The sequence below is a fragment of the Salmo trutta genome, chromosome 9 (genome assembly GCF_901001165.1).
Source record: "Salmo trutta chromosome 9, fSalTru1.1, whole genome shotgun sequence".
In the NCBI taxonomy this organism is placed as follows: Eukaryota; Metazoa; Chordata; class Actinopteri; order Salmoniformes; family Salmonidae; genus Salmo; species Salmo trutta.
Genome location: NC_042965.1, coordinates 31,409,021 through 31,436,481, shown reverse-complemented (window position 1 = coordinate 31,436,481; position 27,461 = coordinate 31,409,021). Strand labels below are relative to the sequence as shown.

General features: G+C 43.7%; 1 protein-coding gene across 1 annotated transcript; it reads left to right on the top strand.

Moving 5' to 3' along the window:
* Window positions 1–1,701: 1,701 nt before the first annotated feature.
* LOC115200400 (coiled-coil domain-containing protein 183) lies at window positions 1,702–21,894 on the top strand. The gene is made up of 13 exons (XM_029763444.1): window positions 1,702–1,872; window positions 5,782–5,900; window positions 7,550–7,717; window positions 9,851–9,955; window positions 10,471–10,593; window positions 10,823–10,984; window positions 12,167–12,221; window positions 12,480–12,580; window positions 13,357–13,517; window positions 13,946–14,105; window positions 21,174–21,299; window positions 21,401–21,488; window positions 21,682–21,894. The coding sequence occupies exons 1-13, from the start codon at window positions 1,773–1,775 to the stop codon at window positions 21,810–21,812; spliced, it is 1,599 nt and encodes a 532-aa protein (XP_029619304.1). The 5' UTR covers window positions 1,702–1,772; the 3' UTR covers window positions 21,813–21,894.
* Window positions 21,895–27,461: the final 5,567 nt, after the last annotated feature.

Sequence of the window (27,461 nt, the reverse complement as noted above, 5' to 3'; positions counted from 1 at the left end):
GGCTGGGCTACTCAAGTGTAACCGATGTGAAATGGCTAGCTAGTTAGCAGGGTGTGCGCTAATAGCGTTTCAATCGGTGACGTCACTCGCTCTGAGACCTTGAAGTAGTTGTTCAACTTGCTCTGCAAGGGCCGCGGCTTTTGTGGAGTGATGGGTAGCGATGCTTCGTGGGAGGCAGTTGTTGATGTGTGCAGAGGGTCCCTGGTTCGATCCCAGGTAGAGGCGAGGAGAGGGACGGAAGCTATACTGTTACACAAGGACATTCAGAGACTTGTCCCGAAGCCACTCCTGCGTTGTCCTGTTGGAAGGTGAACCTTCGCCCCAGCCTGAGGTCCTGAGCGCTCTGGAGCAAGTTTTCATCAAGGATCTCTCTACATTGCTCCGTTCATCTTTGCCTCAATCCTGACTAGTCTCCCAGCAGCTGAAAAACATCTCCACAGCATGATGCTGCCACCACCATGCTTCACAGTAGAGATGGTGCCAGGTTTCCTCCAGATGTGATGCTTGGCATTCAGGCCAAAGTGTTCAATCTTGGTTTCATCAGAACCAGGGAACCAGTCAGGCATTCAGTGCTCAAACAACCAGGTTTATAATTAAGCAATAAGGCCCAAGGAGGTGTGGTTTATGGCCAATATACCAAGGCTAATGGCTGTTCTTATGTACGACGTAATGCGGAGTGCCTGGATACAGCCATTAGCCGTATTGACCATATACCACTAACTCCCGAGGTGCCTTATTGCTATTATAAACTGGTTACTAAGGAAATTACAACAGTACAAATTAATTTGTCATACCTGGCTTTCAGCCAATCAGCATTTTGGGCTCAAACCACCCATTCAGGGCTCCTGAGTGGCGCAGCTGTCTAAGGCACTGCATCTCAGTGCTAGAGGCATCACTACAGAGCCTGGTTCGATTCCAGGCTTTATCACAACCGGCCGTAATTGGGAGTCACATAGGGCGGCCCACAATTGGCCCAGCATCGTCCGGGTTAGGCCATCATTGTAAATAAGAATTTGTTCTAAACTTACTTGCCTAGTTAATTTAAGGTTAATAAAAAAATATATATAATAAATTGCACTGATTTATGTTGATCAATAATAGCATAGCATTTGATGATACAGTTTACATAGCTTTGTAAACTCAACTCCGTCCAGAGCTACTGTTTACATTACATTAGCCCAGGGGTTATTCAACTTTTTTAGCTCGAGACCCAAATGAGAAATTGGGCTGCCCCAAATCGTCCTCCAATGACCCAGATGAATAACAAGTAGTGTACTTTCGTAAATTGCTTCCAGTGTGGTTTTGGGTTGTTCGTAAATTCAAAGCGTTGTCAGATTGTCTGTTCGTAAATTCGGGGCGTTCGGCAGGTTGAGCAGAGCGTTCTGACCTCACAATGGCAGTGAAGCACCCAAACTATCGAAAAGTTGGCTCGCTTGGTAGCTACTTCCAGACAAAATTGCGAGAACCTCACTAACCATTTTGCTCGCCCTATCAGAGCCGGTTTGGCTGTTTTCATGTTATCTAGAGCGACTGTAAACGTGCGTTTGTAAAAGCATTAGTTATTCTGCGCCCTGGCACTCAGACGAGAGTGCTCTGAAATCGGACTAGATAGTTACAGTGAATTTACGAACGCACCTAGCTACCTACCTCACGTGCCTGTTATGAAATACGTATTTATGTTTTATTATGACATCTCAATAGAATGATAAAGATCACTACAGGATATTGTCATACGCGTGGCAGAAACCTATTGAAAAGCGACGATAAAACAAATGTCGTGCAGCAAAATACAGGGCAGTATGCAGTCAGCGGATACAGAGCAGCCAAGGCTGCTGACTCTGCAAGAGCAGCGACTCCGTATACAACAATTAGGTAAAAGTTATTTGTCCACCGGTAGGCCTATTTCTGACGGATAATACATACACGTTTAGTGTAAACATTCAAAAGATAACTAAGTGAAGTTCTAAACCACTGTAGCCTAGATAGATATCGAATGCCTTGCTGTCAGTCACACCTTGACACAATTATTGATTCCGTGTTTGCAATGTGGTCGCATCGGCAAAGAGCTCCTGTACATTTTGTCAATATTTCTATAACTAATTACTTTTGGGCATTTTTTCCCCTGCAAACATTATTTAAAAAAATCTACACATACACATATATATATATATATATATATATATATATATATATATATATATATAGCGAACTAATATCAGAATCCACCACGGAGTTTCAAAACTGAAGTTGGCAAGCTAGCTAATGTGTTAGCTGGTAATTGTTTTGATTTGAATGCCAGCCATCAGTCCGGGTTTGGGATGGAGAAAAGCCCGAAAGCAAGACGGCCGATGTGTTCACTGTAGTAAGGAGGACTAAGTAACAAGGCTACTATTGAATTGTTAATGAAATGTAGCGTGCTTTTTGGCGTAGCCCCACCCAAGTGGGTGCTTCATTTTGGTAGTAGTGAAGCCTAGCTAGTTTGCTACACCTACAACGGTGTCCATGAACTGTAGTTGCTGAGCTGAAACTTCATCAGTCCTACTATATGGAGACCCCAAACACAGACGACGAGGCACCTTAATGGCTGCCTGCCACTGGACTTGCTCCAGAGACCATTGCGCCCCTCCTTTGACCACCTTCCGATGTTGCATGACTAAAGTCATGAACTTTCCGACCGTATCATTAGCCCAAACAATCGTATCCCCGTGGACCGGTTCATACCAAAAACATTATCCACTCAGGCTGCAAAAGCATCGTTTTTCATCTTTAACTAGATTTAATGGCGGGAAAATAGCAATGCTTTCTTTAGAAAAACAATTTTCCACAACAATGCTAATGCTACTTCCTGATGACTTGCACCATGCATTCAGCCAGGGGTAAACAACAGACTACTGCAACTGTAGTGGCTGAACGCAACTTGGGACAAGCGTTCCTAGGCATTAGCCACTTTAGCATGGTGGTGGAAAAAATGCTTTCATAAAGAAAGTACACCTATTTCCCATTTTTTCCCCCGCCTTCTCGCCATTAAATTGAGTTAAAGAGGAAGTCAACGCCTTTACTGACTGTATAGAGAATGTTTTAGGTACGAACCAGTCCACGGGTGATAGTGTATATGTTTTTTTCATGCTGCATACGATGCGTTTGGACGCAGATGGAAACGACTCAATATCACCATCTGCCGGTCTTTGAGCTGTCCTGTTATGACCTTCCATTTCATGAATGATGTTTTCTAAATTGCTTGTCTTTTTAGTGTTGCTTTCAAGTGCTTTGATATTCTTTATGTAATGAATAGCGCTATAAAAGTTGAATAAATAATTCTTATTAAAATACCTTTATTGCAAAATATATGATAGGCAACATAAAATCTACTCCATTTTTTATTTCACATTTATTTAACCAGGTAGGCTAGTTAAGAACAAGTTCTCATTTGCAACTGCGACCTGGCCAAGATAAAGCAAAGCAGTTTGACACATACAGCAACAGAGTTACACATGGAATAAACAAACATACAGTCAGTAGTACAGTAGAAAAAGTCTATACAGCATGTGCAAATGAGGTAGGATAAGGGAGGTAAAGGCAATAAATAGGCCATGGTGGCGAAGTAATTAAAATATATCAATTAAACACTGGAATGGTAGATGTGTAGAAGATGAATGTGCAAGTAGAGATACTGGGGTGCAAAGGAGCAAGATAAATAAATACAGTATGGGGATGAGGTAGTTGGATGGGCTATTTACAGATGGGCTATGTACAGGTGCAGTGATCTGTGAGCTGCTGTGACAGCTGGTGCTATACCTAGTGAAGGAGATATGAGCCTCCAGCTTCAGGGATTTTTTCAGTTTGTTCCAGTCATTGGCAGCAGAGAACTGGAAGAAAAGGCGGCCAAAGGAAGAATTGGCTTTGGGGGTGACCAGTGAGATATACCTGCTGGAGCACGTGCTGCTATGGTGACCAGTGAGCTGAGATAAGGCGGGGCTTTACCTAGCAGAGACTGGTAGATGACCTGGAGCCAGTGTAACAGTATAGCTTCCGTCCCTCTCCTCGCCCCTACCTGGGCTCGAACCAGGGACTCTCTGCACACATCAACAACTGACACCCACGAAGCATCATTACCCATTGCACCACAAAAGCTGCAGCCCTTGCAGAGCAAGGGGAAAAACTACTTCAAGGTCGTCACCGATTAAAACGCTATTAGCGCACACCACCGCTAACTAGCTAGCCATTTCACATCTGTTACACCAGTGGGTTTGACGACGAGTATGAAGCGAGAGCCAGCCAACGAGAGTGTACAGGTCGCAGTGGTGGGTAGTATATGGCGCTTTGGTGACAAAACGGATGGCACTGTGATAGACTGCATCCAATTTGTTGAGTAGAGTGTTGGAGGCTATTTTGTAAATGACATTGCCGAAGTCGAGGATCGGTAGGATGGTCAGTTTTACGAGGGTATGTTTGGCAGAATGAGTGAAGGATGCTTTGTTGTGAAATAGGAAGCCAATTCTAGATTTAATTTTGGGTTGGAGATGCTTAATGTGAGTTGAAGGAAATTTACAGTCTAACCAGAGACCTAGGTATTTGTAGTTTTCCACATATTCTAAGTCAGAACCGTCCAGAGTACTGATGCTGGATGGGCAGCTGCGGGCAGTGATCGGTTGAAGAGCATGCATTTAGTTTTACTTGTGTAACAGTGTAGGTTCCGTCCCTCTCTTCGCCCCAACCTGGGCTCGAACCAGGGACCCTTGCACACACCAACAACTGACACCCCACGAAGCATCATTACCCATCGCGCCACAAAAGCCGCAGCCCTTGCAAGGGGAAACCCTACTTCAGGTCTCAGAGCGAGTGACGTCACTGAAATGCTATTAGCGCGCACCACCGCTAACTAACTAGCCATTTCACATCGGTTACACTTGCATTTAAGAGCAGTTGGAGGCCACAGAAGGAGAGTTGTATGGCATTGAAGCTCGTCTGGAGGTTAGCTAACACAGTGTCCAAAGAAGTGCCAGAGGTATACAGAATGGTGTTGTCTGCGTAGAGGTGGATCAGTTGAAGAGCATGCATTTAGTTTTACTTGCAACAATTTCGGCAGATAATTTTAGAAAGAGAGGTTCCAGATTGTCTAGCCCGGCTGATTTGTAGGGGTCCAGATTTTGCAGCTCTTTCAGAACATCAGTTATCTGGATTTGGGTGAAGGAGAAATGGGGGAGGCTTGGGCGAGTTGCTGTGGGGAGCGCAGGGCTGTTAGCCGGGGTGGGGTAGCCAGGTGAAAGCATGGCCAGCCGTAGAAAAATGCCTATTGAAATTCTCAATTATAGTGGATTTATCGGTGGTGACAGTGTTTCCTGGCCTCAGTGCAGTGGGCAGCTGGGAGGAGGTGCTCTTATTCTCCATGGACATCACAATGTCCCAGAACTTTGTAGTTTGTGCTACAGGATGCAAATTTCTGCTTGAAAAAGCTAGCTTTAGCTTTCCTAACTGCCTGTGTATATTTGTTCCTATCTTCCCTGAAAAGTTGCATATCACGGGGGCTATTCGATGCTAATGCAGAACGCCACAGGATGTTTTTGTGCTGGTCAAGGGCAGTCAGGTCTGGAGAGAACCAAGGGCTATATCTGTTCCTGGTTCTACATTTTTGAATGGTGCATGCTTATTTAAGATGGTGAGGAAGGCACTTTTAAATAATAACTAGGCATCCTCTACTGCCAATCAAATGCTCTTTAGATTTCAATTATTTATTCATCACTCCTCTCTCATTGACTTCTCTTCCCTGTATATGATGTTCAGAGCGGCAGACCCAGGCAGAGTACAGTGCTGCCAAGGAGATTTTAGAGAATGATCAGAAAGCCCCACGAGGTGGAAGGACCCTGAGCAGGTCACTGCCCAAGCCAGGACTGTCAATGGAGGTACATATACACTGAACAAAAATATAAACGCAACATGTAAAGTTTTGGACCCATGTTTCATGAGCTGAAATAAAAGATCCCAGAAATGTTCCATGAGCACAAAAGCTTATTTCTGAAATATTGTTTTTTTTGTTGCACACATTTGTTTACATCCCTATTAGTAAGCATTTCTCCTTTGCAAATATAATCCATCCACCTGACAGGTGTGGCATATCAAGAAGCTGATTAAACAGCATGATCATTACACAGGTGCACCTTCTGCTGGGTACAATAAAAGGGCACTCTAAAATGTGCAGTTTTGTCACACAACACAAAGCCACAGATGTCTCAAGTTTTGAGGGAGTGTGCAGTTGGCATGCTGAATGCAGGAATGTCCACCAGAGCTGTTGCCAGAGAATGTAATGTTCATTTCCCTACTATAAACCACCTCCAATGTCATTTTAGAGAATTTGGCAGTAAGCCCAATAGCCTCACAACCGCAGACCACATGTAACAATGCCAGCTCAGGACCTCCACATTTGGCTTCTTCACCTACGGTATCATCTGAGACCAACTACCCAGACAGCTGATGAAACTGGGTTTGCACAACTGATTGTTTTCTGCACAAAACTGTCAGAAACGTCTCAGGGAAGCTCTTCTGCGTGCGTGTTGTCCTCACCAGGGTCTTGACCTGACTGCAGTTTTTTGTTGTAACTGACTTCATTGGGCAAATGCTGACCTTCGATGGCCACTGGCATGCTGGAGAAGTGTGATCTTCATGGAGGAATTCCTGTTTCAACTGTACTGGGCAGAAAGCGTGTATGGCATCTTGTGGGCGAGCGGTTTGCTGATGTCAATGTTGTGAAGAGTGCCACATGGTGGGAATGGGATTATGGTATGGGCAGACAAAATCTACGGACAACGAACACAGTTGTATTTTAACGATGGCAATTTTAATGCACAGAGATACAGTGACGAGATCCTAAGGCCCATTGTCGTGCCATTCATCCAACACCATCGCTTCATGTTTCAGCATGATAATGCACGGCCTTATGTCGCGAGGATCTTTACACAATTCCAGGAACTGAAAATGTCCCAGTTATTCCATGGCCTGCATACTCACCAGACATGTCACCCATTGAGCAAGTTTGGGATGCTCTGGGTCGATGTGTACGACAGCATGTTCCAGTTCCCACCAATATCCAACAACTTCGCACAGCCATTAAAGAGGAGTGGGACAACATTCCACAGGCCACAATTAACAGCCTGATCAACTCTATGCGAAGATGTATCGCTCTGCGTGAGGCAAATGGTGGTCACACTAGATACTGACTGGTTTTCTGATCCACGCCCCTACTTTTTTTTTAAGGTATCTGACCAACAGATGCGTATTTGTATTCCCAGTCATGTGAAATCCATAGATTAGGGCCTAATGAATGTATTTATATTGACTGAATTCCTTATATGAACTGTAACTGTAATATTTTTGCATGTTGTGTTTATATTTTTGTTCAGTTTAACTTCAACTCAGGCAGAGAGAGAGAGGTGGCAAGCTTGTAATTACCTGTGCGTGCGTAGACAATATTAGCTTTGTATGAAGGCATCACATTTTTGGGAGAGCCCAGTTGTATATGTCGGCTTGTACATAATATGCATATCTCTGTGCGTAGAGCATTGTGGAGCGGGAGAAGCGTAGGCGGTGTACTCTGATAGAGCAGCACAACGGGTTGCAGTGTTCCGTGAGGGGTAAGGGGTCTCAGCTGCTGGAGATGGAGCAGGCCATGAAAGCCCTGGAGCTGGACTCCAATACGGACGGAGACGAGCAGCACTACGACCAGGTGACACTATATAGGGGAAAGGGTGTCATTTGACAGACTCAATTGTCCCCAAAAACTTAGAAGAAAGCAAATGTCAAGGTTTAGCACCATGGACAGCACCACTCACACAGTTCTTACTGTTCAGTTTAGTTTATTAGGATCCCCATTAGCTACTGCGCATGCGGTAGCTACTCTTCCTGGGGTCCACATAAAATGTATAAATACAGTTGAAGTCGGAAGTTTGCATACACTTAGGTTGGAGTCATAAAAACTAATTTTTTCAACCACTCCACAAATTTCTTGTTAACAAACTATAGTTTTGGAAAGTCGTTTAGAACATCTACTTTGTGCATGACGCAAGCAATTTTTCCAACAATTGTTTACAGACAGATTATTTAACTTATAATTCACTGTATCACAATTCCAGTGGGTCAGAAGTTTGACTAAGTTGACTGCCTTTAAACAGCTTGGAAAATTCCAGAAAATTACATCATGGCTTTAGAAGCTTCTGATAAGCTAATTGACATGAGTCAATTGGAGGTATATCTGTGGATGTATTTCAAGGCCTCCCTTTAAACTCAGTGCCTCTTTGCTTGACATCATGGGAAAATCAAAAGAAATCAGCCAAGACCTCAGAAAAAATAGACCTCCACAAGTCTGGTTCATCCTTGGGAGCAATTTCCAAATGCCTGAAGGTACCACGTTCATCTGTACAAACAATAGTACGCAAGTATAAACACCATGGGACCATGCAGCCGTCATATCGCTCAGGAAGGAGACGTGTTCTGTCTCCTAGAGATGAACGTACTTTGGTGCGAAAAGTGCAAATCAATCCCAGAACAAGAGCAAAGGACCTTGTGAAGATGCTGCAGGATACAGGTACAAAAGTATCTATATCCACAACAAAACGAGTCCTATATCGACATAACCGGAAAGGCCGCTCAGCAAGGAAGATGCCACTGCTCCAAAACCGCCATAAAAAAGCCAGACTATGGTTTGCAACTGCACATGGTGACGAAGATTGTACTTTTTGGAGAAATGTCCTCTGGTCTGATGAAACAAAAATAGAACTGTTTGGTCATAATGACAATCGTTATGTTTGGAGGAAAAAGAGGGAAGCTTGCAAGCCGAAGAACACCATCCCAACCGGGAAGCACGGGGGTGGCAGCATCATGTTGTGGGGGTGCTTTGCTGCAGGAGGGACTGATGCACTTCACAAAATAGACGACATCATGAGGGAGGAAAATTATGTGGATATATTGAAGAAACATCTCAAGACATCAGTCAGGAAGTTAAAGCTTGGTCGCAAATGGGTCTTCCAAATGGACAATGACCCCAAGCATACTTCCAAAGTTGTGGCAAAATGGCTTAAGGACAACAAAGTCAAGGTATTGGTGTGGCCATCACAAAGCCCTGACCTCAGTCCAATAGAAAATTTGTGGGCAGAACTGAAAAAGCATGTGCGAGCAAGGAGGCCTATAAACCTGACTCAGTTACACCAGCTCTGTCAGGAGAAATGGGCCAAAACTCACCCAACTTATTGTGGGAAGCTTGTGGAAGGCTACCCGATACATTTGACCCAGGTTAAACAATTTAAAGGCAATGCTACCAAATACTAATTGAGTGTATGTAAACTTCTGACCCACTGGGAATGTGATGAAAGAAATAAAACCTGAAATAAATCATTCTCTCTACTTTTATTCTAACATTTCACATTCTTAAAATAAAGTGGTGATCCTAACTGACCTAAGACAGGGAATTTTTACTAGGATTAAATGTCAGGAATTGTGAAATAATGAGTTTAAATGTATTTTGCTAAGGTGTATGTAAACTTACGACTTCAACTGTACATGACAAAGTACAGAACAGTAATAGACAACAAAAAATTAAATAACAGTTATATGTGGGAAAGACACCAAGAGACAACAAAAATAGTATTTACACACTTCATATATACAGGACAATTTAATTCAATCTTTAAAAAGAGGAGAGGCACTGGAGTCGGTGTGTGAATGGCCTTGTGCAAGTTGACATTGAGTGACCATGACATGTTATGATACCCAAGTGAATGATGTCTAGGATCCAAGCATTAACGCAGCACAGTAATTGGCTTGATATGTTTTTTATTGTTGACATTTCTGTCTTCCATGGCAGCGTGTGAGAGAGCTGGAAAACAGTCTAGAAAAGATGACCATCAAAATCACAGAGGCTGAGAGGATCCAAAAAACCTACCTGCAAGTCTGTGACCACCTACATCGGGTCTGTAACACTATCACATTCACAGATAGCCTTTTTTTGTGGACATTGAATTAAATAAAATTGTTAACATTGAATTCAAGTCTCCCTTGGGAGATATACTCCAGTCAGTGTAATCCCAAATCAACAGACTAGTGTGACTAGGTAGGACTGGCAAAGTGGCTCAAATGGCATCCTATTCCTTATACAGTGCACTGCTCTTAACAAAAGCCTTATGGGTCATGGTCAAAAGTAGTGCACTACAGAGCCATCTATTTAGATAGTTGGGCCAGTGCGGTTTTTAGATTATGATGCATTTACATGACACTTCAATGTCCTATGGCAGCCATGTTAGCTCCCCATTAACATTACATAGGGAATATTAAACAACGCTACAACTGAATGTCTAGAATTAGAACAATATTCAACATTCTAAATATATGGCTCTGGTGCACTATGTAGGGAATAGGTGCCATTTGGGACGCAGACAAATCTAGCTCCAATGTAACCTGGGGTTGGGTTGTTTGTTCCTGGTTCAGGAGGTGCGTGAGATGCCCATGGCTTTGGATCAGCTGCAGAACTCAGTGGTCAGCGGGCAGACAGAGCTGGGAAAGGTGGCCCACATTTCTCACACCGCAGTGGCTGCTGTGGACTGCACTAAGGTAGGGCAAATCGGGGGTCCAGTAACTTTTAGCCACCACTTGCCTATTTTGGGATGTTTTCAATTGTATAACATAACATTACCTTCGGTTACATGTCTTTGTATGATTGGGGGGAAAAAAGAAAAAAAAAGGTAATGCTCGTTTGAATACCAGCCAGGATGTGTGCATGTCTTTTCCCACTACAATAGTAGGATGTGTGTATGTCTGTTTGTCTTTTGCCTCGAGTCAGCTGGTTCAGATGGAGAGGCAGCTAATGGTGGAACGCAGGATGATGGAGAAGGAGTTGAGTGAAAGGAGGGGAGTGAAAGAGAAGGAGGTGGAGGGTCGGCTAGAGAGAGAGAGGGAGGGAGAGCGACGAAGCAGCAAAGGAGCTCAGAAGTTGAAAGAGCAGGTGAGAGAGAAAGAGACGGAGGGAGGGAGGGAGGGAGGGAGGGAGAGAGAGAGCGGGCTGGACCTGTGGGGAACAGAGAGGGAGAATGAGAGATAGAGAGAGGGATGAAGCTGTGTGGAACAGAGAGCGAGAAAGAGAGGGAGGGAGGGAGAGAGAGCAAAAGAGGGAGGGAGGTAGGGAGAGGGATGGGCCTGTGGGGAACAGAGAGAAAGAGAGGGTGAGAGAGGGAGAAAGAGAGAGCGAGAGGGATGGGAACAGAGAGTGAGAAAGAGACAGAGGGAAAGAAAAAGGGAGAGAGGAAGACAGGGATGGACCTGTGGGGGAGAGAAAGAGGGAGGGAGGGATGGGTCTGTGGGGAACAGAGATAACAAGAGGGAGGGAGGGAGGGGGATGGACCTGTGGGGAACAGAGAGCTAGAAAAAGAAAGAGCAATTGAAAGGGAATATTGAAAGTGAAAGAACACTAGTCAAGAGCTGGAATGGGCAACTATGATGGGGCCACAAAAAATCTGAACTCATCATGAGGGGCCACAGTGACTCACGGGTCTGCATACCCACACCCATACCCACACATGCAGTCTGAGCTGGCCCTAAGCAACATTTTGTTGGGGATACCTTGCAAGAATCTATTTTTTTGCGGCCCTCACTTGACAGCGGAGAGAGAAAAAAAACGTTTTAGAGCTAATTTCCTGCAATTCTACACATTTTGCCATGTGAGAAGATTTTGCAATTTTATAATTCATTTCATTCAATTCTAGACATTTTGCCATGGGGCGGAGAGAAAAGGTAGCAGTTTTTAATATAATATCTCAGTGAGTGGCTAACAAAATCAATGGAGGCCCCCGTTTGGTAATTCGACCATGATTACTACTGGCAGCTAGACTAACTTAACAAACTAAAAAATGTTAGCTGACATGGGCTACTTGAGTGACTGTCAGTGACTGATATAATGAGAAAAACTGCTGATGCACAACCAATTTCCGAAATTGTAACTTGTGTATTATACTATTCTAACTCTCAACAGTAAATTGAGACCCCGACTGAGTAAAACAAATAAATAATAAAATAAAAATTGGAATTGATCCGCAGGCTTACAAAAGAGGGGTTCCCCACAGGCCGCCAGTTGCCCATCTCTGGTCAAGAAGGATGTCTATTGCAGTCAATGAGCGTTGTTGTTTTGCAGGTTCGAAGAGGGACTATCAGAGAGGGACTGGCTGAAGAGACAGCTCATATCAGAGGTACTATGACAGGGGATCTTTCAAATAAATACAGTGAATACTAACCATCAGATCACCCATGTCCAGATAGTACTCTAGCTTGAAGGCAATAATATTCTGAATCATACATCATTTGCATGAGAAAAGGCAATATGCGTACATACAACAATATCCATTTTCAGCATGCTGCTTGTTTTCATGTGCTCACATTTTATTTCCCCATGTTGAGCAGGGAGATGATGAAATTATGCGTGTCTGTGTTGTGTTCTCCTCCTGCAGCCCAGCAGACCATCCCTGTCTCCTCTACTCCCCAGTCCATAGTCAAACTGGTAGAGGATATTGATGCTCTGAGAGAAGCTCTCAGCTGCACTGATCTGCAGGTATGGTGGCCCACGTGGATAATTTAGCCCTATTATATGCAGTATCTAATAAGCACTCTGATAAGCAACGCATTACCTATTATTCATCTTACCTTTTTATGTAAGCCGCTTTGGCAAACAGCACTTTATATCCCGTGACACATTGATGTAGGTGTTTCATTTTGTTGAGTTATATTGCAGTCAGAGGAGCCTAGTGAGGGGGGACGGCTCATAATAATGAACGGAAAAGAGTAATTGGAATGGTATTAAACACATGGAAACTTTGATGTGATGTTTGATGTGTTTGAGACCTTACATGAAAACCACATGAATTTCACGTGAACACGTGAAGTGTTCCATAAACACGTTCTCATGTGATCACGTAATCTTATGTGAAGTTAATGAGATAACGTGACAACATGTAAAGCAACATGTGATAGCATGAAACTACACATATGAAAACGTGATCACTTGTTACAGAAAAAAACAAAGGTAGTGAAACAAACCCCAAGACTGGTAACTTGCCTGATAGTCTCTGAACAAAAATGTAATCCACACTGGTATAAGGCTTCAAAAGTGTTTAACAGGACAACGTTTCTCCCCCAAACTGGGTCTTTGTCAGGGCTAATTGCTCACCAAGTACCACTGTATATACGTGGACTTCCTGGGCTGCCGAACTTGAGTTGGGCTGCCGAACTTGAGTTGGGCATCCTGTCAACATGGCAGTCAGGTGCTGGTAGTCTCTTTGAGCTGACTATGTGTCCACCTCTTCACCTGTTTCTCTGTCCACTGTGTAGGAGCTGGAAACACGGCTGGTCTCTCAGAAGGCCATCAGGGAGCAGCTGCACAACCAGATGACCCAGTGTGAGGAGCTGGTCAGGCAGAGCATGGAGACCTTGGCTGCCTTGGAGCTCCAGTACGCCCAGCTCAAGTTCAGCGTTGGACCCAGCTCTGACAGGTACAGTAGAGCTACACAGAAGAGTAGTACTCCTGTGTCATCCATGGAAAAAGAGGAAAAGATCTGAAGAGACTTCAGATCTCGAGCCTCAGAACTTGTGGAGGAGAGAAGAAATACATTTACATTTAAGTCATTTAGCAGACGCTCTTATCCAGAGCGACTTAGAAATTGGTGCATTCACCTTATGATATCCAGTGGAACAACCACTTTACAATAGTGCATCTAAATCTTTTTGAGGGGGGGGTTAGAAGGATTACTTTATCCTATCCCAGGTATTCCTTAAAGAGGTGGGGTTTCAGGTGTCTCCAGAAGGTGGTGATTGACTCCGCTGTCCTGGCGTCGTGAGGGAGCTTGTTCCACCATAGGGGTGCTAGAGCAGTGAACAGTTTTGACTGGGCTGCTCTGAGACTCACCCTGTTTATCTAAAGGTTTGAGCGGCTGAAGGAGGAAATGCAGGTGGAGCTTGAGCAGGAAGAGGAGCGTTGCAGCCATTGGGAGGACAAGCTTGAAAAGGCCCAATCAGTGCTGCATGCGGTGGAGAAGGGTGTCAACAACCTGTTCTTCAGGATGAGCTGCGTGCAAGTCAAGGTAGCCATTTATCCCCTTCTTTATATACAGTGCATTCGGAAAGTATTCAGACCCCTTGACTTGTTCCACATTTTGTTACGTTACAGCTTTATTCTAAAATGGATTAAATCATTTTTTCCCCCTCATCAATCTACACACAATACCCCATAATTTTTTTAATTTTAATTTGATTTATTTCACCTTTATTTAACCAGGTAGGCAAGTTGAGAACAAGTTCTCATTTACAATTGCGACCTGGCCAAGATAAAGCAAAGCAGTTCGACAACATACAAAAACACAGAGTTACACATGGAGTAAAACAACATACAATCAATGATGCAGTAGAAAAAATAAGACTATATACAATGTGAGCAAATGATGTGAGATAAGGGAGGTAAAGGCAAAAAAGGCCATGGTGGCAAAGTAAATAAAGTATAGCAAGTAAAACACTGGAATGGTAGATTTGTAGTTTGAAGAAAGTTCAAAGTTAAAATATAAATAATATGGTGCAAAGGAGCAAAATAAATGAAATAAAGAAATACAGTAGGGGAAGAGGTAGTAGTTTGGGCTAAATTATAGATGGGCTATGTACAGGTGCAGTGATCTGGGAGCTGCTCTGATAGCTGGTGCTTAAAGCTAGTGAGGGAGATAAGTGTTTCCAGTTTCAGAGATTTTTGTAGTTCGTTCAAGTCATTGGCAGCAGAGAACTGGAAGGAGAGATGACCAAAGGAGGAGTTGGCTTTAGGGGTGACCAGAGAGATATACCTGCTGGAGCGCGTGCTACAGGTTGGTGCTGCTATTGTGACCAGTGAGCGGAGATAAGGGGGGACTTTACCTAGCAGGGTCTTGTAGATGACCTGGAGCCAATGTGTTTGGCGACGATTATGAAGCGAAGGCCAGCCAACGAGAGCATACAGGTCGCAGTGGTGGGTAGTATATGGGGCTTTGGTGACAAAACGGATGGCACTGTGATAGACTGCATCCAGCTTGTTGAGTAGGGTATTGGAGGCTATTTTGTAAATGACATCGCCGAAGTCGAGGATCGGTAGGATCAGTTTTACGAGGGTATGTTTGGCAGCATGAGTGAAGGATGCTTTGATGCGAAATAGGAAGCCAATTCTAGATTTAACTTTGGATTGGAGATGATTGATGTGAGTCTGGAAGGAGAGTTTACAGTCTAACCAGACACCTAGGTATTTGTAGTTGTCCACAAATTCTAAGTTAGAACCGTCCAGAGAAGTGATGCTGGACAGGCGGGCAGGTGCAGGCAGCGATCGGTTGAAGAGCATGCATTTAGTTTTACTTGTGTTTAGGAGCAGTTGAAGACCACGGAAGGAGAGTTGAATGGCATTGAAGCTCGTCTGGAGGGTTGTTAACTTCTTACATCTACACGTTCCGCTAGCGGAACGTCTGCTCCAATTTCCAATGATGGGCGGGGCGCGAAATTCAAACTCCTCTAAATCCGAAAACTTACACTTTTCAAACATATGACTATGTTACAGCTATTTAAAGACAAGACTCTCCTTTATCTAACCAAACTGTCCGATTTCAAAAAGGCTTTACAGCGAAAGCAAAACATTAGATTATGTCAGCAGAGTACCCAGCCAGGAATAATCACACAGCCATTTTTCAAGCTAGCATATCATGTCACATAAACCCAAACCATATCTAAATGCAGCACTAACCTTTGATGATCTTCATCAGATGACACACCTAGGACATTGTGTTATACAATACATGCATGTCTGTTCAATCAAGTTCATATTTATATCAAAAACCAGCTTTTTACATTAGCATGTGACGTTCAGAACTAGCATTCCCACCGAACACTTCCGGTGATTTTACTAAATTACTCACGATAAACGTTCACAAAAAGCATAACAATTATTTTAAGAATTATAGATACAGAACTCCTCTATGCACTCGATATGTCCGATTTTAAAATAGCTTTTCGGATGAAGCACATTTTGCAATAATGTAAGTACATAGCCCGGCGTTACAGGGCTAGCTATTTAGACACCCACCCAGTGTAGCCTTCACCAAAATCACATTTCCTATAAGAAAAATGTTCTTACCTTGCTTGTTCTTCATCAGAATACACTGCCAGGACTTCTACTTCAATAACAAATGTAGGTTTGGTCCCAAATAATCCATCGTTATATCCAAACAGCGACGTTTTGTTCGTGCGTTCTAGACACTATCCCAACGCTAAATCTCGGCCACGAGCATGACGCAAAATATGACAAAAAATTTCGAAATATTCCATTACCGTACTTCGAAGCATGTCAACCGCTGTTTAAAACCAATATTTATGCAATTTATCTCGTAGAGAAGCGATAATATTCCGACCGGGAATCTGCCTGTCTGTAAACTGAGGAAAAAACCAAAAGCCGGGGGCGGGGCGTGTCACGCGCCTAAGGCTTAGTCCATTGACTGACCACTCAGCATTTGCTCTCGTGTGCTTCAGCCAGGGCTTTGAATTACGTCATTCCTGTTTTTCGCGGGCCCTGAGACTCCATTGTTGACGTGAGAAGTGTCACGTAAGAGCAGAGATCCTTTGTAAACGACAGAGATAATAAAGAAGGGCAAGAAATGTTCAGACAGGGTACTTCCTGAACAGAAGCATCTCAGGTTTTTGCCTGCCATAGGAGTTCTGTTATACTCACAGACACCATTCAAACAGTTTCAGAAACTTTGGAGTGTTTTCTCTCCAAAGCTAATAATTATATGCATATTCCAGTTTCTGGGCAGGACTAATAATCAGATTAAATCGGGTACGTTTTTTATCCAGCCGTGAAATTACTGCCCCCTAGATGTAACAGGTTAACACAGTGTCCAAAGAAGGGCCAGAAGTATACAGAATGGTGTCGTCTGCGTAGAGGTGGATCAGAGATTCACCAGCAGCAAGAGCGACATCATTGATGTATACAGAGAAAAGAGTTGGCCCAAGAATTGAACCCTGTGGTACCCCCATAGAGACTGCCAGAGGTCCGGACAGTAGGCCCTCCGATTTGACACACTGAACTCTGTCAGAGAAGTAGTTGGTGGACCAGGCGACGCAATCGTTTGAGAAACCAAGGCTACTGAGTCTGCCGATAAGGATGTGCTGATTAACAGAATCAAAAGCTTTGGCCAGGTCAATGAATACGGCAGCACAGTATTGTTTCTTATCGATGGCGGTTACAATGTCGTTTAGGACCTTGAGCGTGGCTGAGGTGCACCCATGACCAGCTCTGAAACCAGATTGCATAGCGGAGAGGGTGCGGTGGGATTCGAAATGGTCGGTAATCTGTTTGTTGACTTGGCTTTCGAAGACCTTAGAAAGGCAGGGTAGGATGGATATAGGTCTGTAGCAATTTGGGTCAAGAGTGTCACCTCCTTTGAAGAGGGGGATGACAGCAGCTGCTTTCCAATCTATGAGAATCTCAGACGACACGAAAGAGAGGTTGAACAGGCTAGGAGATAATTTTAGAAAGAAAGGGTCCAGATTGTCAAGCCTAGCTGATTTGTAGGGGTCCAGATTTTGCAGCTCTTTCAGAACATCAGCTGAATGGATTTGGGAGAAGGAGAAATGGGGGAGGCTTGGGCGAGTAGCTGTGGGGGGTGCAGTGCTGTTGAATGCAGTAGGGGTAGTTAGGTGGAAAGCATGGCCAGCCGTAGAAAAATGCTTATTGAAATTCTCAATTATAGTGGGCTTATCGGTGGTGACAGAGTTTCCTATCCTCAGTGCAGTGGGCAGTTGGGAGGAGGTGTTCTTATTCTCCATGGACTTTACAATGTCCCAGAACTTTTTAGAGTTTGAGTTGCAGGAAGCAAATTTCTGTTTGAAAAAGCTAGCCTTGGCGTTTCTAACTGCCTGTGTGTATTGGTTTCTAACTTCCCTGAAAAGTTGCATATCGCAGGGGCAGTTCGATGCTAATGCAGAACGCCACAGGATATTTTTGTGTTGGTTAAGGGCAGTCAGGTCTGGGGAGAACCAAGGGCTATATCTGTTCCTGGTTCTAAATTTCTTGAAAGGGGCATGCTTTTTTAAGATGGTGAGGAAGGCATTTAAAAAAAAATAACCAGGTATCCTCTACTGATGGGATGAGGTCAATATCCTTCCAGGATACCAGGGCCAGGTCGATTAGAAAGGCTTGCTCGTTGAAATGTTTCAGGGAGCGTTTGACAGTGATGAGTGGAGGTCGTTTGACCGCTGACCCATTACGGGTGCAGGCAATGAGGCAGTGATCGCTGAGATCTTGGTTGAAAACAGCAGAGGTGTATTTAGAGGGCACGTTGGTTAGGATGATATCTATGAGGGTGCCAGTGTTTGCGGCTTTGGGGTTGTACCTGGTGGGTTCATTAATAATTTGTGTGAGATTGAGGGCATCAAGCTTGGATTGTAGGATGGCTGGGGTGTTAAGCATGTCCCAGTTTTGGTCACCTAGTAGCACGAGCTCTGAAGATAGATGGGGGGCAATCAGTTCACATATGGTGTCCAGAGCACAGCTAGGGGCCGAGGGGGGTCTATAGCAGGCGGCAACGGTGAGAGACTTGTTTTTGGAGAGGTGGATTTTTAAAAGTAGAAGTTCAAATTGTTTGGGTACAGACCTGGATAGCATGACAGAACTCTGCAGGCTGTCTCTGCAGTAGATTGCAACACCGCCCCCTTTGGTCGTTCTATCTTGTCTGAAAACGTTGTAGTTAGGGATGAAGATTTCAGAGTTTTTGGTGGACTTCCTAAGCCAAGATTCAGACACAGCTAGGACATCCGGGTTGGCAGAGTGTGCTAAAGCAGTGAATAAAACAAACTTAGGGAGGAGGCTTCTAATGTTAACATGCATGAAACCAAGGTTATTACGGCTACAGAAGTCATCAAAAGAGAGCGCCTGGGGAGTAGGAGTGGAGCCAGGCACTGCAGGGCCTGGATTCACCTCTACATCCCCAGAGGAGCAGAGAAGAATAAGTATGAGGGTACGGCTAAAAGCTATAAGAATTGGTCGTCTGTGACGTCCAGAATAGAGAGAAAAAGGAGCAGGTTTCTGGGGGCGATAAAATAGCTTTAAGGTATAATGTACAGACAAAGGTATGGTGGGATGTGAGTACAGAGGAGGTAAACCTAGGCATTTAGTGATTATGAGAGAGATATTGTCTCTAGAAACATCATTGAAACCAGAAGATGTCATAGCATGTGTGGGTGGAGGAACTGAGAGGTTGGATAAGGTAGGGCTAGAGGCTCTACAGTGAAATAAGCCAATAAACACTAACCAGAACAGCAATGGACATTGCATATTGACATTAAGGAGAGGCATGCTTAGCCGAGTGATCAAAGGGTCCAGTGAGATTCAGACAGCTAGCCGGGCCATAGGTAGCAAGCTGGTGGAAGATGGAGGGAGGTCTGTTTTTAGCCACCTCGTGCGTTTCCGTCTGTGGGTTAGTGGGGTTCCGTGTGGAAGGGGGGACCTGTCCAAGTTGGCAAAATAGTTAGTTATAGTGGCCCAAGAAAAGTGTCCGATAGACCTATTCAGATCGCAGCCGATAAGACAGCTAACGATTAGCCGGCCGCAGATGGGCGATCAGGTTACGTCGCGACGGAGGGGCCAGTTGGATAACTGCCTCGGGCAGATAACGTCGGTGGTCCAGTCGTGAAGACCCGATGGGGCTCTGCATTGGCAGTAAAAAGGGTCAGGATAGGTGATTGTAGCCCAGGAGACACTTCAGCTGGCTAGCTCCGGAAAAGCCCACGAGTGGCTGACGGAACTCTTCAGCTGGCTAGCTCCGTAATAAAGTGTGTTAATTCCGTGACCGACGTTGCCAATAGTCACTCAGGTAGCAGCTAGTTAGCTGCAAGATCCAGGTGTAAATGTCCAGAGCCTGCGGTAGAAATCGGGGAAAGCAGAGAGAATAGGTCCGGTATGCTCTGGTCTGAGTCGCGCTGTACAAAAACTGGCGATAGCTTTTCGAGCTAATGGATAGCTGAGGACAGCTAACCGTGGCTAGCTGAACTCCAACGTTAGCCAGTGAAAATGGCTAACCTCTGGCTAGCTTCTGTTGTGGAATTCAGATGAGGTAAATAATACTTTATTTTTTAAATTGGTGAGGCGGGTTGCAGGAGAGGCTTTGAGGTTGTGTTTTTAGAAGAAAAAATTTAAAAAGATAAGTGAAGAAAAATATGTAAATATATATATATACACACGGGACACGACAAGAGGAGGGTAGAGGACGTCTGAACTGCTACGCCATCTTGGAAGTAATAATGACAAAGCAACAACAGTTATTGTTTTTAGATTTTTGCAAATGTATAAAAATAAATAAATGGAAATATCACATTGACATAAGTATTCGGACCCTTTACTCAGTACTTTGTTGAAGCACCTTTGGCAGTGATTACAGCCTTGAGTCTTCTTGGGTATGACGCTACAAGCTTGGCACATCTGTATTTGGGAAGTTTCTCCCATTCTTCTCAGCAGGTCCTCTCAAGCACTGTCAGGTTGGATGGGGAGCGTCTCTGCACAGCTATTTTCAGGTCTCTCCAGAGATGTTTGATCGGGTTCAAGTCCGGGCTCTGGCTGGGCCACTCAAGAACATTCAGAAACTTGTCCCTAAGCCACTCCTGCGTTGTCTTGGCTGTGTGCTTAGGGTCGTTGTCCTGTTGGAAGGTGCACCTTTGCCCCAGTCTGAGGTCCTGAGTGCTCCGGAGCAGGTTTTCATTAAGGATCTCTCTGTACTTTGCTCTGTTCATCTTTCCCTTGATCCTGACTAGTCTGTGCCTCGACACAATCCTGTCTCGGAGCTCTACGGAGAATTCCTTTGACCTCATGGCTTGGTTTTTGCTCTGACATGCACTGTCAACTGTGGGACCTTATATAGACAAGTGTGTGCCTTTCCAAATCATGTCCAATCAATTGAATTAACCACAGCTGGACTCCAATCAAGTTGTAGATGGACAGTTCAGTCTCATCTGGCCCTTTCTTGGTCACCCTGAAAAACAAACCCCATGTCACCTATGTTCTTTTTCACTACCGTTGTCATTATACATGCCTGCCCTTGGTGATCTTAATCAGGAATAGAGAGGATTCTAAACCAAATGTCTCTGTCTTGTTGTAGGACTCTCCCAGGGAGTTGGGGGGTCTGGATGCAATAGAGAAGCTGAGGGAAATTGGCGCCCGTCTGCCCACACTGCAGACCACAGCTTCAGAGAAGACTGAGGAAAACACAGCTGACCATGAGAAGGTGAAACACTGGTTTACTTTCTTTCCTCAGCCCTCATCTCTCTCTACCTCTTTTCTCTGAGCCTGAATCTCTCCCCTCTGATCTCACCCCTGACCCCTCAGGTGTGGAGCTTCCTAGAGCAGAGCACCATGATGGAGCCCAGGAACTACAAGAGGGCCAGCAGCCCTGTGTATGACAGCACCTCAGAAGGTATGCTTTTTGGGGGTGTATGGTTATGCATGGTTTTTCAGTATATTGTAAACAAAATCTTATTATTAACAGCAGGAAGCCATTGCTATACATTTCCATAATGGCTGTTGAGTGCTTGGCTAATGGTGTTTGCTTGTTGTGTGTAATACCTCCGGATCCACCTGCTCCTCACTGCTCCTCTCCTCCCTCTCAGATACATTCCAGTTCCGCAGTCAGGAGGAGGACTGCTCCATGTCCCGCGAGGAGATCAAGCGTCGCAGCATCCAGCTGATCGAGGTGCACCAGCCAAAGAAGAAAGCCCAGAGGAGCACCACGAAGAGCTAGAGACAAACTCCAGCTGTGGCCCTCTATATCCTACAGGGAGTAAGGCTGAGGAAATAATAAACAGGCTCATAGTATGATTGTACTTTCTTTGTTGTCTACTTTATACCTGAGTTTGTTACTGCTATGATTAAAGTGGAACTGACAGCGTTTTAGCTACATGAAATCCAATTAAAATCTGTTCATATACATCCCCAGGAAGAATGACACCTTTCGTGATATCCAGTTGGTACTTATAGTCTTGTCCCGTCACTGCAACTCCCAACTTGGGAGAGGCGAAGGTCGAGAGCCAAACGTCCTCCGAAACAAGACCCTGCCAAGCCGCACTGCTTCTTGACACGCTGCTCGCTTAACCCGGAAGCCAGCCACACCAATGTGTTGGAGGAAACACCGTACAGCTGGCGACAGAAGCCAGCGGGCATGCGCCCGGCCGCCACAAGGAGTCGCTAGAGTGCGATGGGACAAAGACATCCCAGCCGGCCAAATCTTCCCCTGACCCGGACGACGCTGGGCCAATTGTGCGCCGCCTCATGGGTCTCACGGTCTCGGGCGGCTGCAACACAGCCCGGGATCAAACCCGGATCTGTAGTGACTCCTCTAGCACCAATCAGTGCCTTAGACCGCTGTGCCACCGGGAGGCATATGACACTTATTTTTTTTACATTTTCTGACAAACAAGTACTTAGATATGGTCATTTTCATAAATGTATAGAATGTTTGGGAATGATGTATAGTAAGGCTTTAGTGAAAATTCTATAGCAATACAGAGTGGGAAAGTGGCCATGTATATGGACAATTAATCGACACTGCAGTAAATAAAACCGAATAACAATAGATGTCTTGTCCAGGACCGTTGTCTACGCAGACCGGTGTGCCATAGCCAATCAGAGCTACAGTAGGCTTATATGCAAATAAGCCATATGCCACATGGGCCTGCCATCATTCCACTTTGAACTGGACTGTGTGTTTACAGGCAGTAGCAACAGTGTGACATTAGATTAGAACGCATTTTCCAAAAGACACTAAATACACCTAAATGGATTTCTGCAAATATGTAAATACCACAGGAGTCCATTTAAATTTGGGAACTTCACAGTCCTATTGATCAAACAACCATGAAAAGGTAGGCTCTCTCTCCCTTCGTTATGCACATCAACAACAACAAGATCAACAACTAATGCTAGCCAGAATGAGATAAGCTAAAATCTAACGAGGGAACATTCAGTGAACCTTTCAAACTGTTTTAACTAGTTGCCTGTCAAAATTGCACGAAACGATGGGGAATAGTAGCTTGCTCATCCTTCTGCAGCTTGCCTGCCAATGCATGCTTGTCCCAACCCATGTTTTGACAACATAATGGGAACATGCCTGCCTGCCCGCCCGCCCATTCGATCGATGCCAAATACATTTGATTGACAACTAAGAGATATGCTAATTGTGAATAACAGTCGTTCAAGTTCAGCATTGCTAGCTAGCTAGCAAAGTGATTCACATTTCTTGTTATCTAAACAAATGATACCTTGTATCTCTAGCTGTAGCAACCAAAACACAATGTGAGTGGAGTCACTCACCGCCTCCTCCAATGACATGACATCCTCCCAGCTGCTAGCTAGCTAGATAATATTAGGCTCTGTGTTTTTAGCTTGCTAAATAAATAGCTCGCTACATAAATAGATAGGCTAGCCCAGGGGTGTCAAACTTAATCACCGGACGGACCATATTGAAAAAACAATGAATTTGCGAGCCAGATATAGCCTATTTGTTTTTACAATAAAACGTGCAACTCCGATGCAAACTGGATTTTGTTTCATTAGAAGAAAATGTCCCTTTTATAATTTCCATTTATAGGATGCTGTATATAGCATTTTAACATATTAAAACAAGAGAGAAATCGTATTTGTCCAGCCTTTGCTGCTATGCTTGCAGATGTGCACAATATTCTGTGACCCTAATCAAAAAGTATTTAACAACTCCAAATAACAAAAATATGGCATATGGTATAGATTGTTGTTACATTTTAACTTGAAATATGTTTTAAAAAAATGTTTGCACAGCTTGGATCACCTGTGTGGGTGAATGCAGCATTGCTGTATGGTGCACTCAAAATGTATGGTAGTTGAGTAGTCAGCCTAAGATACTACTCAAATGTTGCATGTTTCTCCTTTGCATGGTGTTTTGTTACAGGTTTAGTTTTTGGTTATTCATTGTCAAGCTTTAAAAACCTCTTAAGGATCTGACCTTTTTTTTCAATTTTCGCCTAAAATAACATACCAAGTCTAACTGCCTGTAGCTCAGGACCTGAAAAAAGGATATGCATATTCTTGATACCATTTGAAAGGAAACACTTTGAAGTTTGTTTAAATGTTAAATTAATATAGGAGAATATAACACATTAGATCTGGTAAATTATAATCCCAACCCCAAAAAACATGCAGATTTTTTATTTTTTTGTACCGTCTTTGAAATGCAAGAGACAGGCCATAATCTATTATTCCAGCCCAGGCACAATTTATATTTTGGCCACTAGATGGCAGCAGTGTATCTGCAAAGTTTTAGACTGATCCAATGAACCAATGAATCTGTTCAAAATGTTGTATTTAGACTGCCCAAATTAGACTAATTGGTTTATTAATACATAATTGTGAACTCTCCTCAAACAATAGCATGGTATTCCTTCACTGTAATAGCTACTGTAAATTGGACAGTGAAGTTAGATTAACAAGAATTTAAGCTTTCTGCCCATATCAGATACAGTTGAAGTCGGAGGTTTACATAGACTTAGGTTGGAGTCATTAAAACTTGTTTTTCAACCACTCCACAAATTTCTTGTTAACAAACTAGAGTTTTGGCAAGTCGGTTAGGTCATCTACTTTGTGCATGACACAAGTAATTTTTCCAACAATTGTTTTCAGACAGATTATTTCACTTATAATTCACTGTATCATAATTCCAGTGGATCAGAAATGTACATACACTAAGTTGACTGTGCCTTTAAACAGCTTGGAAAATTCCAGAAAATGATGTTATGGCTTTAGAAGCTTCTGATAAGCTAATTGACATCATTTGAGTCAATTGGAGGTGTACATGTGGATGTATTTCAAGGCCTACCTTCAAACTCAGTGCCTCTTTGCTTGACACAGAAAAATCAAAAGAAATGAACCAAGACCTCCACAAGTCTGGTTCATCCTTGGGAGCAATTTCCAAATGCCTGAAGGTACCATGTTCATCTGTACAAACAATAATACGCAAGTATAAACACCATGGGACCACACAGCCGTCATATCGCTCAGGAAGGAGACGCGTTCTGTGTCCTAGAGATGAACGTTCTTTGGTGCGAAAAGTGCAAATCAATCCCAGAACAAGAGCAAAGGACCTTGTGAAGATGCTGGAGGAAACAGGTACAAAAGTATCTATATCCACAGTAAAACAAGTCCTATATCGACAAAAAAAAAGGACGCTCAGCAAGGAAGATGCCACTGCTCGAAAACTGCCATAAAAAAAGCCAGACTACGGTTTGAAACTTTACATGGGGACAAAGATTGTACTTTTTGGAGAAATGTCTTCTGGTCTGATGAAACAAAAATAGAACTGTTTGGCCATAATGACCATTGTTATGTTTGGAGGAAAGTTTGGGGAGGCTTGCAAGCCGAAGAACACCATCCCAACCGTGAAGCACGGGGGTGGCAGCATCATGTTGTGGGGGTGCTTTGCTGCAGGAGGGACTGGTGCACTTCACAAAACAGATGTCAACCTGAGGACAGAAAATGATGTGGCTATATTGAAGCAACCTCTCAAGACATCAGTCAGAAAGTTAAAGCTTGGTTGCAAATGGGTCTTCCAAATGGTCAATGATCCAAAGCATACTTCCAAAGTTGTGGCAAAATGGCTTAAGGACAACAAAGTCAAGGTATTGGTGTGGCCATCACAAAGCCCTGACCTCAATCCTATAGAACTGAAAAAGCTTGTGCGAGCAAGGAGGCCTACAAACCTGCCTCAGTTCCACCAGCTCTGTCAGGAGCAATGGGCCAAAATTCACCCAACTTATTGTGGGAAGCTTGTGGAAGGCTACCCGAAACGTTTGACCCAAGTTAAACAATTTAAAGGCAATGCTACAAAATACTAATTGAGTGTATGTAGACTTCTGACCCACTGGGAATGTGGTGTAAGAAATAAAAGCTGAAATAAATCATTCTCTCTACTATTATTCTGACATTTCACATTCTTAAAATAAAGTGGTGATCCTAACTGACCTAAGACAGGGAATCTTTACTGGGATTAAAGGTCAGGAATTATGAAAAACTGAGTTTAAATGTATTTGGCTAAGGTGTATGTAAACTTCCGACTTCAACTGTATGTCTATGTCCTGGGATTTGTTTTTGTTACAACCTCATGCTAATCACATTAGCCTACATTAACTCAACCGTCCCGCAGGGGATACCGATCCCGTAGAGGTTAACTACTTTGCAGATATGAAACAAACAGACAATCATAATATACAGTACCAGTCAAAAGTTTGGACACACCTACTCATTCCAGGGTTTTTATTTATTTTGTACTATTTTCTACATTGCAGAATAATAGTGAAGACATCAAAACTATAAAATAACACATATGGAATCATGTAGTAACCAAAAAAGTGTAAAACAAATCAAAATACATTTCAGAGTTGATCGATTCTTCAAAGTGGGCCACCCTTTGCCTCGATGACAGCCTTTTACACTCTTGGCATTCTCTCAACTAGTACGGTATTTGCTGCCTCCACCCATTCGGGATGCACTGTTTTAGGTTCAATGATATTTGAACAAAAAAGGACGACTGTAACTAAGTCTGGGAATGTCAATACAATGAAACTAACAAGGACAATGATCACAAGTCATTCATAACGTGGCTAATAGGATAGCACACATGTGTCAAACACAAGGCCCGCGGGGCTGAATAGGACACACAAGCGAGTATAAATGAGTCAACAGTTGAGTCATCTACTTTACGAAATTACAGCCTGATTACAACTTCAATTGTGCTGCTTTTGTGTCCTGTTGACAGCGTGCAGCGGAAGGAAAGTGTACAGACACAAGCCGCGGTCTAGCTAGGCTACTAAAATGTTGTAGTCTGGCTTCGGATTTTAAAACGCTGTCAGTTACACTTTAGTGATTTGATAGGGTCAAAAGTCAGGGAGATTAGAGTAAAGTCTAACAAACTAATTAGTTTTTTGCCATCCTCTGCATACCTTAACAATTCATAAAATGCTTCATCTGGGGCATAATCAAACCATGGAGAGTGGAGACCCAATGAGCTAGAGTGTGATAGTGTGATACTGCACCTCTCTCATTAACCATTGGGTGGTGGCATTGTGCATAACATTCTGAAGTGTTGAGTGCGAATGACAGAGAGTGATATGGAAACGTGATTGAATATGAAAGGCAGAGGAAGTTATGGAAGAATCTGATTATTAGATGAACTAGCTGAGGAGGTGAAAGAGGAGAGAGAGCAAGAGGGAAGGACCTGTGGGGAACAGAGAGAAAAAGGGGGAGTGGAGGGAGGTAGAGGGATGGGGGGTCATCTTGCCTAATGGCTTGGTTTGGCATTCCTTTTCTTTATAAGGTTATAAACATACAGCATGAAGGTTTTCTCCCTCAGGAATATACTCACTGA